A 17328-nucleotide genomic window follows, 5' to 3' on the forward strand; every position below is an offset into this window, starting at 1 on the left:
GAAAAGCGCGTCAGACAGTGTTAGTGTAGTGGTAGTGTAAACAGTGTGTTCAGTTCATGAATATAACCAACAGTTTCAAAAATTCTAACTTAATTTGAAGATAATGATCATAATATCTGAAAAAGTAATGGTGAGAGTGGTATATAAATTGTTGAAAATCATAGCCAACAATTGAAACAGTTTGAACTATACTAGAATAACCCGGAACAACCTTGAAAATTCTGTAGCAGCTCAGAAATCGTTTTTCAATTTTCTCTAAAAATTTCATCTCCAGCCCCATGCCGTTTTGGAACAAAGTAGAAGAAATGTAGAGTAACCTTCAAAATTTTTCTCCAAAGTGCAGTGCCAACTTCTTGTGGGTAAGTTATCGTCTACGGAGATTGAAGGTAAACTGTTTACCTTCAGTTTCTAAATTCATTTCACCGTTCCAGGCGCAATAATCACAATAATAGATGTTACCCACAACTTAGGAATAATTTTCATAAATCTTAAATTTGCCAAACTGCATAAATTGAGTCACACTTTTTCTTTCAGATATATATCTCACTCCCTTACAAACACGTGGCCAAATATTGACTCTTTCGTCCGTACAGTCTATTAAAACCATTTTCATTACCAAAACATAAATGACATCTACCAAACTGACACTGGAAACGAATTTGCAAATCGCCAAACCAAAGAAACCTTCAACAATCCAGAAATGCTAGTTCAGTCTCAAAATCAATAAAATAATAATTCACAATAAGCTAGTCCAATGATGGGGAAACTACGGCTCGCGGGCCAAGTCCGGCCCACGGAAAGGTTTAATCCAGCCCGTTTAAGAGTGCCGTCGTGAGAATGTTTCAACGCGTTCTTACTTCGTAATGTGACGACCCGCATATTCAAAACACAATAGTATTCTGGATAAATCCATCCGACCTAAACAGATGACTTATCTTCGCTCGAAACTTCCAGGCACTCTTGCATTTTCGATTCATTGTTCTTTTTTCTCGAAAGAACCGGAAAAATCCAATTCCCGAACAATCCTTGCAGGTAGGTGTAAATACTAGCGAGGCCGCCCGAAGATCATTTAGTTCTAAGATTATATTAGTTAGCGACTTTGTCAGTCATCTGCAACGACCCGCTGTGACTCGAGTAATTGTTTGTGTAATCCCCGAAACTCCCAGTACCTCAACAAACACCCGCGCAAGAACATTAGTTAGCAGTAAGCTTTCATCAATTATTGCGTTTCTGTGTGTTGTTCTCCGTAGTAGGACGTCTAAAATGGATGTTAAAAAAAGAAAAGTGGATTCAGAATGTCGATTTTTTAAAGAGGAATGGACGTGGAAATATTTTTTAGTATATATAAAGAAAAACCTGTGTACTTACTTTGCAATACAACTGTTGCAGTTTTAAAATAATATAACATTCAACGCCATTTCAAGAGTTAACATGAAAACCACTCCTACTCATCATTAAGTGAAGAGTTGAAAAAAATTAAATCGAAAGATTTAATAAAAAATTTATCAAGTCAACAACAATTATTTCAGAGAGCTAATCATTCTCAAAGATGCGCTACGGAAGCCAGTTATGAGTTGGCTTATAATATTGCTAAATCTAATAAAGCATTTTCACATGGTGAATTTATAAAGCAGTGCGATATTATGTGCTCTGAAAAGAAAAATGATTTTCAGTCACTGTCTCTCTCAAGAAGAACAATCACCGAGAGAATTGAAAATATTGATAAAAATCTAATTTCACAACTGACTACAAAAACTGAAAAATTTATTTTTTATTCAATTACCATGGATGAAAGTACAGATATCAGCGATACTGCACAGTTACTCATATTTGTAAGAGGAATTACAGAGGAACTTGCACGGCTGCAGTCAATGAAAGGAAAAACGACTGGTACCGATATTCTTTGTGAATTTGAAAATTGCATCGATAAACTTCGTTTATCTTAATATGGTTGGAATCAATCAAGGATTTGTTGGGAAATTTAATTCTAAGTATCCGGAAAATGATGTTTTTTTGCATTGCCTTATACATCAGGATGTTCTCTGTAAATCGGCTTTAGATATTGACCATACACTTAATATTGTTGTAAAACTAGTAAATATGATTCGTTCCAGAGTATTATTACATCGCCAGTTTTCTTTTGGAGTTTTTGGAGTCCGCACATGCTGAGCATTCCGATATCCTGTTTTACTCAAGAGTTCGTTGTTTAAGTGCTGGAAAGAATTTGGGATCTAAAAGACGATATTGTGAATTTTCTTCTTGATAAAGACATTTATAATCAATTCTTAAAGTCTTAAAGTCAAGTCTTAAAAAACATAACGTGGTTTTCTGATTTCACTTTTTGTCACAGACCTCCTCATACACAAGAATAAAGTTATTATTATTTGCTAATCAGATCTCTAAATCTGATTTTTCTCATTTTCCAAGAATTCAATCTTTAAAATATACTATATCAAACAATAAGATTAAAAAATACGAAATTAATTTGAGAAGACTATCTTCAGAATTTGAAAGGAGATTTTAGGACTTTAGAAAAATGGAACCAGAGTTTAGTATTTTTGCGAATTACGAAGAAGTTGATACAAAATTTCAACTTGAGTTAATAGAATTGAACTGAATACTCTCCTGAAACAAACTTTTCATACAGCACCACTACTAGAAATTTGCTTTTTTACTATAAAAATAATAAGTGTATGTAATGATATATGTATATGTTTATAGAACACATAAATTTTTTAACGATTAAGCATTATTCTTTGACCCACCATGATTGTCTAGTTATTATAAATGACCCGTCTTAAAAAAAGTTTCCTCACCACTGAGCTAGTCGATTATAATAATAAAGAAAATAATAAATTATTTAACAATATTCATAAAAATGATAAAAATATTGATAAACATATTTTGATAAAGACAAAAGTAGGTCAAAACGTAATTCCAACGAAAGTTGGAATGAAGTCTTTGCCAGCTAGTTTATTCATAGTATTGGCGTGTTGAATTTTATTATCGTTTAACAAAATCATCAAATTCATAAGTTTCAAAAACAAATATTCAAATTTAGTCACTCCCACTAGGAAAACGTTCCCACGTTCAAACACTAGTGGGCAAAGACTTTATTAATACTATAAAAAATCACCGGAAATCTTAATTAATTATTATAAGTAAAATTTTATTATTGTTATACATTTATACATATTTCTTATATTTGACCGTAATTTTAGTCCCAGACGATGAATACATAAGTATTCGAAACTCGGAGAATATATTAAAGTTAGTTCACTTTGTATATATATATATATATATATATATATATATATATATATATATATATATATATATATATATATATATATATATATATATAATCGGAAAGGTTTCCGCGGTCAGGATTATGAACAAAAGGACTAGGTTTCACGGGTTGAACCGCGTTGGAGATTTGAAAATTCTCTCTCGTTCATTGGTAAGAAGTAATCCTATTCCGTGATCTTAATCTGCCTATTCCACGCAACTAATCACCCCTTTTTTTGGTTAATTCCAAGGCCTCAATCTGCCAACTCCCCGTAATTTCACCGATGAAATGAAAAGCTTAAACAGAAAAATTCAAAATTATTAATGTGGAAAATAAAAATATGCTGACCATCAAGAATACTGTTGACACAAAAAAAATTATTAAAAAAACTAATTTCGTAACAGAAGATCTAGGAAATAAGAAATTAAAGAAATTGATTTATTTAGTCCTCTTCATTAGAATAGCTGAATACTTACAACAGGTAAAACTAATTTGAAATTACGGAAACTTTATTTGTGTATCTTATCACTTAAAAAATAGATCAAACCTTGGGTTCACGGAATCAAAAGACCTAAATACTTTTTTGATCCAAACCAAAGGTGATGGACCAGAAGTTCGATAATTTAGCTATAGTTACACAGCAATGAAATGACCTCAAGCTATTCGTTAAAGAGTTATGATAATTTGGAGCGCGAAAGATTGTAGTACAAGAATAGTGAATTTATAACATAGATTTCTTCAATTTCTTATTTCTTAGACCTTTTGATATGTTTATGTTTCTAAATCTTCTTGATTTTAGGTTTCTTCTTCATATTTTTCATATTTTGATAAAAACTTAAGGAAAAGTCAAAACGTCAATTAAATTATATATATATATATATATATATATATATATATATATATATATATATATTTAAATTTTTTAGAACTGGTTAGGAGAAGTTACGTCCAACTCGGACAACCAAAAATTTATAATTAGAAGTGACAAAGAAATTCAAGCATCTGAAGTATATAAAGTCGAAATATATGTCGTGTATGATCCTTATCATGAATCTGAACCTCCGAGATTAATCAAAATCAAGTTAAATGATAAGGAAATATGTCCATTATATGAAGACGTAATAAATACACAAAATTATCCAATTAACGATTTTTACAGGTACGGAAATTTTGAAATTCGAAAATACTCAATTTGAAATTGAAAATTTTGAGATACCATTAGAATAATCTGGAATAATTTCTTTTATAGGCCAATATTGGAAGTAAACATTAGTATACCACAATGTGGTGTTCCTATACCTACTCCTGTTGCTTTGATTACCAAAGGACAACATACAGTTCCAGGTATACATCTAGGTGGTCTGTATAAAGACTTCTATCTTACCTTCATATTTGTGAAATCTCTACAAAATAAATGTGATTAATAAAAATAGAAGTTATGAGAGATTTTACCCCTTGGGTCATGCGAAATTAATTCAGTCAAAAAGTTCGTCCCGAGCAAAGGACAGCTCAGCATCTAACTTCTTGAGGCTTCCCCATTTTTGCGTTATACCTCGTTAGCAGTCTGATGATAAATGAGTGTGAATGTTTCTTCAATTTACAAGGTGGGACAGACTTATGACACAAATTTAGCTCCATTATCGCTAATTAATTTTCTATGGAGTCCTTATCGTGAAAATATCTCATTTATGGCATATTCTTTGGCTTTGGTTGTTTATATGTAGTTCACTTCCAGGAAATGTTTTTTTTGTGATCGCACTTAAAGGTCTGGATACTTCTCCAACATCCTTGTCGAAGTGGTTACCAATAAGCGATGGTATTAGTTTAATCAGGATGTACTACGATATCTCGTGGCGTAATGAAATGCGCTAAGTACTTTACTTTTTGTCGCGCTAACACGCACTGTTTTCGGCTGGTACGGATATTAAACTGGTCCAATCTATAAAATACAGTTTACAAATTATTTAAATGATCATTAAACTTATTATATACTACAATCTAGTGTCTAAATAATTTAAAATTACACTTTAACTATGCCACGTCTAAAATGATCCAATAAACGTTGGAATGTCCCAGGTGTGTCCTTGAGACCGAAAGCATGCACAAATATATATCAGTTCCAAACTGAGTAACCAACTTAAGTCTATAGTAGACATGAAAAATGTTTTGTTGCAGAGTTCGTCCATGCGTTGAAGCAAATATGAATTACTTCCAATTATCGCATTTAAACGTTTGTAGTCGACACACAACCAAGTCCTCCCGTCCTTCCTAGGGAGTAAAACGATCAGTGCCACCCACGGATTTTTACATTTTTTGATAGCCTTTTCGCTTAGAAGTTCAACTTTCAAAATTTCTGTTTATTGGAATATGGTGTTCCGTATTTATATGGTGTCTTGCATAAGTTGTGGTGCTTGCCCTTATTTTGAATGTACTATCCCTACTTTGCAAAAAATCACTCTTTTTCGGTTTTCGGACGTCATCATAGTGCCAGTTATGATATTTCGTATGAAAAATATCTTTTTAAAAATAAACTTTATTTAATACAAGTTTACAGTTTGAGTTACAAACAGAATGAAAAATAATATAAAGTTCTTTTATCGTTAAAAGCTGACACAGATATTTTTATATAAAGTGAGCAAAATAACTTCACATAACTTGCCTTTTAAATTGTCACAGCTTACAATTTCTAGAACGCAAGCATCTGAATTTGTTTCAAAAACGAGTGAATACTTATTTTCCAGGTCAACGGTACAATGTTTTGTTTGGTGTATTTGGTAAAATTTTAAATTTTGTGGGCACTGTTACACGCATAACATTAACTTTAAACAAAGTTGTCAATATTTTCTCATTTTTTCCAATCCCATTAGCATATTAAACGAATATATCTTCTTTACAACAAGGCTGTTATTATCTTTGAGGATTTTGTTTAAGCATCACTTTGTTAAGCCGCAGTATCCAAGATGCACTAAAATACTGATATGCAAGATAGGCTTTGCTTTCGGAGAAATTAAGGTTCTAAAACGGAGTCTCCATCTTATTACACACAGTATCTTATGTAGCCTGACTTTCCGCAAACGTACATCATTCCTAACTACAACCGCACTAAAAATTCTTCGAGTTGTTCTTTTGTTGAGTAAAGTTTTCTGAGGTTCTCGGCATGCTATCCAGTTAATAACAAACTAAAGTTCAATCGATGATACTTTGTAAACGATATTATAACACAAAGTACTTACAGTTTCCTCCCGTGATCACTGAAGCACAACTAATATCCTTTTGAAGCACTATTTATTACAGAACAAACAAAGTTTTTGTTAAATTATTAGTCAGCATTAGGAAGATGGAAGTTAATAACAACACTTGTTTCTAAATTCCGAATTTAAAACGAGTAGAAATCAATGAATTTCTTCAAATCGTTAAAGCCTAGAACGAGTAACAACGTTACGTGAAAACCATCTTATATACTACAATTGAAAAAACTTGAAACATGGTATATGGGTGATTCCGTTCTAACTGTGATTTTTTGTATTCAAAATTTCAAGATTTTAAAATTTAACTTTTCTAACTTTTTTATGCATATTATTCATCTATTTTACTGTAAAAATAAAACTCTAAGAGGAATTTACTACAACTTCAAAGTATCACGAGCAAGACACAAATGTCGGATTTTGAGTTCCACGGTACTGACTCATTTATCCACGGTACTGACATGGTAACTTAAGATATTAAACAACAAGTGCATCAATTTTCCTCAGTTTGATCATAAACATTAGAATTTATAAGGTAATTAGTTTAAATCATTTGTTACGACAAAAAAAATTAATAATTTATCGGTAAATTCTAGGAATGGACATGACACGGTACTGACATTCAAGTGATGTAGTATAAGTTTTCTTTAAGTGGCAAGTTATATTGTATAAAAATAATGTTTAAATATCTTAAGAATTATTCAATTAACACAAAATTTTTATTAATTGATTATTAATTAATGACTAGTACAAAAAAACAATACAGGACATTGAATATCACAGTTAGAACGGAATCACCCATATAAAGTTTCAATTTAGGAGTTGGGTGGAATCATAAACAGTTAAGCACCATGCAAAATTATTGTCATATTCCTAATTACTTATTTGAGAGATACATTGAAAAAAATAGAGATATGATTGTTGTTTCTGACTTTTATAAGTTCATGTATAACTGAAGATAATAAGAGATATCTGGGTAAACCGAAAAGAATTGCATAGAAAATCAACTCATAGTGAGGGGTGAATAGAAGTGCATCTAAACTGATATCAGTGACTCCAAACAAATAATAAAACTCAACAACACCATCGTCAGGTATTCCTTCTTCTCTCAAACTAATTCCTTTTTTTAGGTTAAGACAAAGCAATGTTTTTCTCTACCAATATGTCTTGAAGTTTCAGGATTAGATGATGACGACTCATTTTTATCATATAAATTATACAGCTGGGCTTTAGTAGTCGGCAAAGTCTTGATAGCAATTATTTGATTAGGACTTTCATGTTTTCTATCGTGAAGATGGTATCGACCAGTCGAATCTTTTATGGCTAGTGTCGCCAAAAATGTTTGCATACATTTGCGAACCATTTAGGTAATATAATCTAGTTTCTGACCGTCTAGAATAATTTGCTGTCTGTCGTCTTCCTTTTACGAGAATATATTGAAAAATTCTTAGACTACTATAGAACCAAACAATATTTCAATGTCAAAATATTTTATTATTCAACATATTCTCCTCTTAATTGGGTACATTTATTACAGCGAACCTGCAACGTCTCTAGACCTTTAAAAAAATGTTTCTTCTTGCTCTGCAAACCAGACCTCCATAGCTTTTATTACCTCCTCGTTGGAAGAAAATTTACGACCTTTTAAACTTGCACGCTTTTGGCCAACATTCAAACATTTGGGGATCCAATTTGCAGCAATTTTTCTCATGTTCAATGAGTACGTGAACTATATTGATGAACGCGTTCGTACAAAATATTCAGTTCTTCAGATATCCATCAGGTACTTGATGATGGCTCGATACTCCAATTTTTCAATTTTCACAATTTCGGTGGACATCTTTTTTCTTTTAATTTATTCCGTAAATCTGGTTTACTTTTTTGACGCCAAACTTTACACTTCTAATATTGTTCGTTTCTATGGTAACGCAATATTATGCATGGAACCCGTCTAGGCTAACTAGATATCAATACACCCTCGAGGTAACCATCGACCTTACATAGATTTTTGTAATTTCACGTCATATCAAACTTAATAATACTATATTTAACTACGAGCAAAGACCCTTTTTGATCTTAAAGGTACTTGTTACCGACAATTCACAATAACAATTATATTTAATGAAAATAATAACTTAATGTTCAAAGTGTCCAACTACAACATCTATGTAAGTTTGTATTCGATTCTCGAATGAATTTGTTTGCACGTTTTATGTTCTTGAGTGGCTTATGTTCTTTGATATTTTCGTATACCACTAATCCAGTACGAACAAAGAGAACCATTAATAGTATTTAAAAAAGCGGTTTTTTATAACACAGTTTGTAATACGACAAAGTATGTCTTAAGTACTTCTAAAATCGAAGAATATACAGGATGATCTATTTGAAATAACAAAGTTCATTATTTTTCCGGAAAGATCTGACAACAATGTAAATACCATATAACTTCCACTGTTTAAGATGGGAGCTGAAGTTACTGTGTTCCGTAAACATCACAGTTCATATGTTTATTTGTTTTCTAAAGAGAACAACGTGTACCGTAATGACATGGAGGGCCTTAACACATTGTTGAACGCCAATTTTACTGAAAATTTATCTATGTCACCGGCTATTATTTCGTAATTGGATGTGGAAGTAAAACAATAAAAATAAACTTTAATAAATTTTATTTGTTATTCAACTTTTAATATTTCTTTTTCGTATGATAAGCAGTATAACAATCACCTAAGTGTAATGGTACACAACAGCTTTTACAAATATATCGAGTTTCGCTTCGTTTTCCCTTTGAATAGCATACTCTACACGCTGTAGGCGGATTTGCTTTTCTGGCAGTGACTATTTTTTCTAAGACGTGGTCTTTTACTTGTCCGGAAAGCCTGAAATTTGTGTCTTTATAAGGAGCTGTTTTAGAAATTCGAGAAGTGTCAGGTGCAATGCTACATTCTTTGAAATCCAACTTATCCATTCTCTAGCTACTTCCAGTAGAAATTTTTTGTATCTTGTTTGATTTTCTGGCAGATAAGTACAGTACAGTTTATAAGCATTGAACAAGGTGCAGTTTATCAGGAACAATGCTAATTTTTGTACCACTTCACAGTTTTTCGTAAAATACTGCTATTCGCCAAGTACTGATCTGCACGATCTACCACTTTCATATGTTTATTGTATTGCAATATGCAAGTAGGTTTGATTGTATCGTCTATATAAATTTTTTTTTTATTTCCATTTGATTTCATGGAAGCATCATGAATAGTTAATATCATCCGTACTATTCTTTTATCCTTCCAACAATAAGGATAACAGGTCCCTTCCGTAAAAAAGTCATTTCTCCTCTGTGCAGACTTTTAGATCACGAGTTTACTCATGGCCGGTCAGCAACGTTCGACCATAAAAACACGAGTTAACTCGTGACCGGTCAACAATATGCTAATATTAAAACTTGGTCATGAACATAGATCAGAAGAATAGACTCTTCATTGATTCCCCAAAGTCGAGTCTAAAGGTTGTACTGCTCCATAACATCACTACCTTTAGCTTACCGAGTTCATTTAAAAGACACATACGACATTATGAAACTAGTGAAAAAATAGCATACAGCAAATTCCAATGATTAATATGGGCCGATTTGAATGTTGCTGATTTACTTTTAGGGCTACAGACTGGCTATACGGAATACTGTTGCTTTTTATGCGAAAACTGTTCCTGAACAAGAAAATGTGAAAAATTAACCTTAAGTTAACTCCGAAAAGTTAGAATTACCAACTTTGCACATCAAATTAGTGCTAATAATGAAATTTTGTAAAAGCAGTGGACAAAGATGGAACCGGTTGCAAATTGTTAAAACAAAAATTTTCTTCTTTAAGTAACGCTTAAATAAAGGAAGGTGCATTTGTTGGACCCGACGTCAAAAAATTAATTAAAGATCCGGCATTAATTACCACCTTAAATCAAAAAGAAAAAGAAGCTTGGATGGCGTTTTTCAGAGTTATTGAAAACTTTTTAGGTAACTACAGCACTCCTCAACATTCTGAACACGTCAAAAAAATGATCAATGCATATTATGAATTGGGATATATGTCTTTGACAATACACATTCCCACCTAAAGTTGGAAACCAGCAATGCTTGCAGACTACTGTTGGTCCTTAATTAGAAACAATCCGGACTCCAAATATTGGAGAATTGTGAAACGGCCTTAGGAAACATTATAATAAAGCTGGACTTTCATGGATACTAAGATTTTTCCAAACAATAGAATCACATTAACTTATCCACGAGGAAAAAATTGATAGTTTTTTTGTTGCCTAGTGTAGTTTGTTACCATTTATTCATTTATTTTGTTATTATAGCAAATTTTAGTATAAAACGTCATTTGTAACTTTACAGTACAAAATCTCAGGACCGCCAAACGTTGCTTATTTTCTGAGTAACAAAATATTATCGTTCACAGTAATGTTAAAGTCTACTCTGACGGTATACATATCTGCTAGCTCACATATCTTAAATTCGGAGTGCTGATTTTTATATACATATATTTCATAGAATTTTATTAGAATTTTAAAATCAATATTCTCAGACAGTCTTCGTCGACGATAATTTCCGCCAGACGCTTTAAATTTGTGGAAAAATGATGTAAGTTTACTTACAGTCTGTCTGAGTCTTGAGTTTTATATGTACTATTTTGGAAACTATTTCAACACTATTTGCATGCCGCCAGGCAAATTGTAGAGGCAAAATATGCCCCAGACATATTTAAAATCTCACCGTGAGTATGAGTGAGATCATTATTTGTACGCTCAAGCATGAGAGAGATACATCGGTGCGTCGATTTTCCCCATGTCGGTATACTCTGCAGTGTTGCCAAAGTAGGCGATTTTCGGGACCCATATAGTTGGCAACACTGATATTCTTTACAATATTCAATGGTACTCATCGTACATTCATTCAGTGCAGCTGTTATTTCGGCTACAGCGTGTGTAAGTGAAATAAATATATTTGTAGTATGTATTTCAAAGAATATCATGGCATAGTTATTAAATTATGTTTTTGTAATAATTCTGATGTGAATTTAAAATTATTTACAGAAGAGACATTACGAAAGTGTCGAACAATTTTAAGACAAACGAAGAAACATAACATCAAATTTAAGGATGTTGTTTTGCCAATTTATTTGTTTGAAAATAGTTATTATAGACGGTGTTACAAGTCATTTACAGGATTAATGAAAAAAATATTTTCCAAAATCTACACGTACAGAAAAGACTACTCCAGATGACAAATTGTCAAATATTACAGAGAAACAACAGAGTGTTTGTCATGATCTGAGTTTGATACACAGTGTACTGAGCCACAATCATCCATTTCACAACCTTTAAGTCCAATAACTTCTCTTATACCGGACTCCGAAAAAATACCTGGGTCAAATATTGTATCTGAGTTAATTGAACCGGTTCTATACATTCACAAGCAAGTAATGTACTGCTGGAAAATATAACTTCCTCTTCTGAAATTGAAATGTTGACTGAAAGTATATTTTGTCATCAAAAATGAAAAAAACTTCGGTCAAGAAGATTGCCTTTATTTTCTTTATTTTTACTATCATATTAAATGTCAATTGGACTTTTCATATAAGGCATCTTACAATAAAAAAAATTAAAACTCGTTGGCATGATCTTCGTAATTATCATCAAATAGCAATTAAACCAAAAATGTTATTTTTCTTGCTTTCGTTACACTAAACATCTTATCGGTCCAAAACTAAGGTGCATTCGATATTCACTCGCAGAAAACCGGTCACTCAGAGTTAAAATGTCTAAAATATGTCTATTTGCAGACGACACTAGTTTCTCCTGGAGCAACCTTGATCTCACAACACTCCTTAGGACCATATCTAGTAACAAAATCACCTTCAAATCATGGTGCGATTCTAATCAACACTGTTTCTAAAACTGAAGTTTTATCATAAATATAAAAAGACATTGCTGCCTGTTTTATTAAATATAACCACGATTGACTTCGTTGAATCTGTAATATTCTTCGGGTTTGTTGTGGACACTTCCTTGAAATGGGAGTTTCACATATTACTGCCTTAACTAAAAAATTAAGTTCATCCTGTTTTGCGCTGAGATCAGTTTCCAAAGAACTGAACTTATCCATCTCCTTATCAGTCTATCATTATTGACTCACATCTCCGATATTGAATTTTTATTTTATTTGTACAAGCTTTTGTCTACAAATTGTAACAATATTTTGTCAATAAAACATTTCTCTTTCTACTTTTGATATAACGAATCTTGAAGATAATTTAATCTATTGTTTGTAGGACAATTCCCTTGGCATGCTGCAATTTATATAAAAGGAGGTAACAGAGCTGATTATAAATGTGGAGGGACACTTATTAGTTTACAGCACGTCGTGACAGCAGCTCATTGTACTGTTTCACAAAATTTTCAACATCCTCGCGATCCGAATGAGTTTGAAGTAATTTTAGGTTAGTGTCAAATCATAAAATTTCTGATAATAATGCCTGCAAAACAATATGTGTTTTTCTGAAGTTAATATCTGATCATAAAAAAGCAATTTTAACCTAAATCAACTGTAATGATTGTCTGACTATTCATCTCCAGCTTCGTGTTTAGTCTTTGGGTCGAGAATGGTTAAGAGTTAGAACAATTAACAAAATTTCAAAATTGTTAAGAAAACTAATTTTAAAACAGAAGAGACCTGAAATCAATAACATTCAGAACAGAGGTGCCAAACTCAATTTTCCAGAGGGACATATAATAAATTTTGAATTCGTTGGTGAGCCGGATTAAAAATAAAATAGAAATAAACTGAATTATAACATTTTATTTATTAAATTATATAAGTATATAATATACGGTTGTTAAAAATCATATCAAAGTTAGAAAAGATGGTAGGTAATTATGTTGAGCTCGAGGATCCAAATTCCCGACTTCTTTTATTTTTGACAAGCTCATGTCAGGTATCATATTCGTTGTAGTTATTTTAAGAACCGATTGGAGATGTTTGTTCTTATTTATTTTCATCACGGAAAACATCTGCTCACATAATTAGGTACTACCAAACATGCAGAGAATGCGTGCTGCATGCTTTTTTAATTCCGGGCAATTATCCAAACTCTTGAAATATTGTGTATAAAATGTAAGAGCGTTAATCTCATTAATTTTTTTTTAATACTGTCCGATTGAAGATCTATTAACTCCATTTGCAAATGTACTGGTGCCTGTGAAGCTTCAAAATTGAATTGAAAATTGATTGAGAATACCATTTCATTCATTTTGTGAGTCTTCAAAACGATTGTTGTTTCGTAATCAAATTTTGCAGAAGTCGAGAATATTCATCCAATTTTTTTTGGTTAACTGTGCCAAATGATTTTAAATGAGGGAAACTTGAGGGAGACTTGAATATATGAATACATTTGAGCGACAATCAGAATTTTACCCTGTAACTTTATATTCAGATCAGTCTAGTGTTTATTCATATTTACTAAAAAGGCACAATGATTCCACCAGTCATTGTCATAATCAATTGGTTTACGTTTTTCTAACATGAAAGCTTGAATAGGGTAACGTAATGAAAAAAATCTTTCTAAAACTACTCCTCGACTGAGCCAACAAACTTCGGTGAAATAAGGGATATTAGAAAACTCTTCGTCCAAATCTTGTAAAAATTTCCTGATCTGTCGGGGATTTAGTCCCATTCCAGATGAATTAGACAGTGAAATCCCACAAAATTCCCAAATTTTTTCTGTTTTAATTTAGTTACAACGCCCTAATGTTTGCCAGCCATGGCAACAGCGCAATTCGTAGTTGTGCGGAAAAGTATATTCCAGTCGAGTTCATATTCTGCCCTCAAATGCAATTGCAAAATTAATTTCATTTGCTGTTGTAGTACCTGTCAATAGTTCTTTAGTTATTTCAAAGTTACTGTTAATGCCTCGTATAAAAACAGCGGATTGAGCAGTACAATTAAAATACTTCTCCAACCGTAACGCTTCGATTACTCGACTCAACAGACTCACGTCATGCCGACGCACTCGTTTTATATGGTTAAGGAAGGTTCTAGTCTAGACTCGAAGCGCGTGGAAGATTCTATCGTTCTCGGCAAAAATAATAGGATGTTTCCGCTTGCTGCTAAGAGATGGCGATACACATGCACTGCACTTGAAATTAATTATAAACATCCGTAGACTTGAGAGTACGAGTACGAAGCCGCCCGCGGGCCATATCTTAACATGACTGATTTAGAAGAAAAATTATATATATATATATATATATATATATATATATATATATATATATATATATATATATATATATATAAACATTAACACAACATTATACACAAAAATATACAAAACGTGGAATTAAGCGTTGGATATCAGCTCACTTCGATCTTCCGGGTTCGTGTAAGTATATTGGTTATGATGGTTCCCATAAAACGAGTATCATGTATTTCGGAGAGGATTAAGTGAATTGCATGCTATTGTAGCATTAAGGAAGTTATAATAGAAAAGTGCTTGGAATTCCCGGGGTCGAACGATTATTGTTTTATTGAGGAATTAGTTCGGGAAAATGTATATCTGAATTATGTATTTTTAAATACCAGTGCACGTGGCGTGGCCACACATACATATTAAGAGTTTTTCGAATAACACTTTACTGTATAAAAAGAAAATAGAAATTCTTTCTAAAATGTGGCAATGCTTATAGTGTGATGAACATGTTTTTCGATTTTTTAGTGCTAGGTATCTATGTGATGTTCTTTGGTCGATGATTAACTTTTGTCAAAGAGAGTATGCAGTTTAGTAGCTATGTCTTCATTGATTTCACCCGCAACTGGAGTAGCTGTATCTCAAGCAAATATGACTTCAAAATTATAATCTCAATTGATAATGCCATTCACGTACTATACGTATAAAAATTGCCCTAAAACACTTCCTCACAAAGTCAACAAGAGAAAGAGAGAGAGGAATGCTTTATTGTCAAAAAATTTTTACAATTTGTACACAAAAGCTTATAAAAACTAAAAAACAAACATAAAGATAATATAAATGAAATAAAATTTCAATATACAAAAGAAAACCACAATTAATAACATAATTATAGGTAATAATAATAAGTAATAATTAGTATATAAGTCCATGGCAAAATTGAACTAGTATTCAGCATTATTTTTTGAATAGAAGTCGTTTACAGTATTGTGCATTTTTTTGCATTGTAAAATATTGAACCCTTCCTGAGTGGATAGCCGTGCAACGACCTTTCTAAAATTGGAGAAGCGTGCTTACAAATTAGACAAACAGATTCAAAGATAAATAAGGGAGGATGAGTCAGAAATTTTAATCTTTTAAACAAGTCCCTGCAGTGAGGTCGGCTATTTAGTCCGAGTAAACATCTCACAGGTGTCTTTTGTAGTTTGAAGATTCGCTCAAATTGAGTAGCACATGTACCCTAGAAGGGAAAGGATTATCGACTTAATAAGAGCATGTTAGACTGATAAGGGGATGGATAAGTTCAGTTCTTTGGAAACTGATCTCAGCGCAAAACAGGAGGAACTTAATTTTTTAGATAAGGCGGTAATATGTAACTCCCATTTCAAAGACTTGTTCACAACAAAGCCCTAAAAATTTTACAGATTCAACGACGTCAATAGTGGTGTTATTTAATAAAAAAGGCTGCAATGTATTTTTAAATGATAAAACTTTGATTTTAGAAACGTTCAGACATAGAAGATTAACATGATTTAAGGATGATTAGGTCACTAAATATGGTCCTAAGGAGTGCCATGAGATCAAGGTTGCTCCAAAAGGAACTAGTGTCGTCTACATATTTCACCACTAATGTCTAGATAGGCGTTGTTTATAAATAGAAGAAACAAAATAGGACCTGGTACTGAGCCTTGGGGTATTCCAATTTCATTGGCTTGCAAGAAGATATCGTTGTATAAACCTTTAAAAGATGACTTCTGTTTGTAAGATATGACTTAAGATATGCGAGAGGTGTTCCCCTGGAACCGCATTACTGCAATTTTTTGAATAAAATAATGTGATTAACACAATCGAAAGCCTTAGAAAAGTCACAAAAAGTTGTTGCAATGGAGTGATGGCTATTTAGGCTAGAGTAAACATTATTCGGGAGGGAGAATATAGAATCATTTATGGATTTGTTACTCAAAAACCCAAATTGATGGGTAGTAACAATTTTATATTTAAGCAGAAATGATAAGAGCCTCTTTTTGACCAATCTTTCTATGATCTTAGATAATGTGAGAAGGAGTGCAATTGGGCGATAATTCGTAGCTTGATTTTTATCTCCCCCTTTATGCAGAGGTATAATTATAGCCGTCTTATGGCAATTGGGAGACGTTAATTAAAGTGGTAAAGTGATTCAATAGGTCATGAAAGTCCATCAGTTTCAGATCAGTATTTATTTTTAATGTCATTAATTGTACTGCGAAGCTCTGCTAAAACGGCATAAGAAGGAACTGTAAGTTAGCATTAGCATCAGGGAGATATGAAAGCGGATCATGGGAAGAAGTTATAGAATTTGATAAATTTTTGGCTACATTCACAAGTAATTATTAAGGTTATCAGATGAAGTAGAGATTATGCTCGATGAAGAACCCTCATTTCTTAGATCATTCACAATGGACCATGTTTATTCAGAAACATTACGAGAATTGGCGAGCCTTCTATTATAATAAATATCCTTGACAGCTTTTTATGATAAATTTTTCTGTATAGTTTCACGTAATTTTGAAAGAAAACACTA

At 32.3% G+C, this 17328-nt stretch overlaps 1 protein-coding gene across 2 annotated transcripts in view; it reads left to right on the forward strand.

Moving 5' to 3' along the window:
* The window catches only part of LOC130895494 (chymotrypsin-like protease CTRL-1), a 33217-nt gene that overhangs the window by 5756 nt on the left and 10133 nt on the right, over positions 1-17328 (forward strand). For both annotated transcript variants that reach the window (XM_057802818.1, XM_057802819.1), the window contains 3 exons: positions 4216-4448; positions 4539-4633; positions 12855-13022. In XM_057802818.1, coding sequence (XP_057658801.1) covers positions 4216-4448; positions 4539-4633; positions 12855-13022 — 496 coding nt within the window. The remainder of the gene's footprint in view (positions 1-4215; positions 4449-4538; positions 4634-12854; positions 13023-17328) is intronic.

Source organism: Diorhabda carinulata, chromosome 6 (genome assembly GCF_026250575.1).
Source record: "Diorhabda carinulata isolate Delta chromosome 6, icDioCari1.1, whole genome shotgun sequence".
Classification (NCBI taxonomy): Eukaryota; Metazoa; Arthropoda; class Insecta; order Coleoptera; family Chrysomelidae; genus Diorhabda; species Diorhabda carinulata.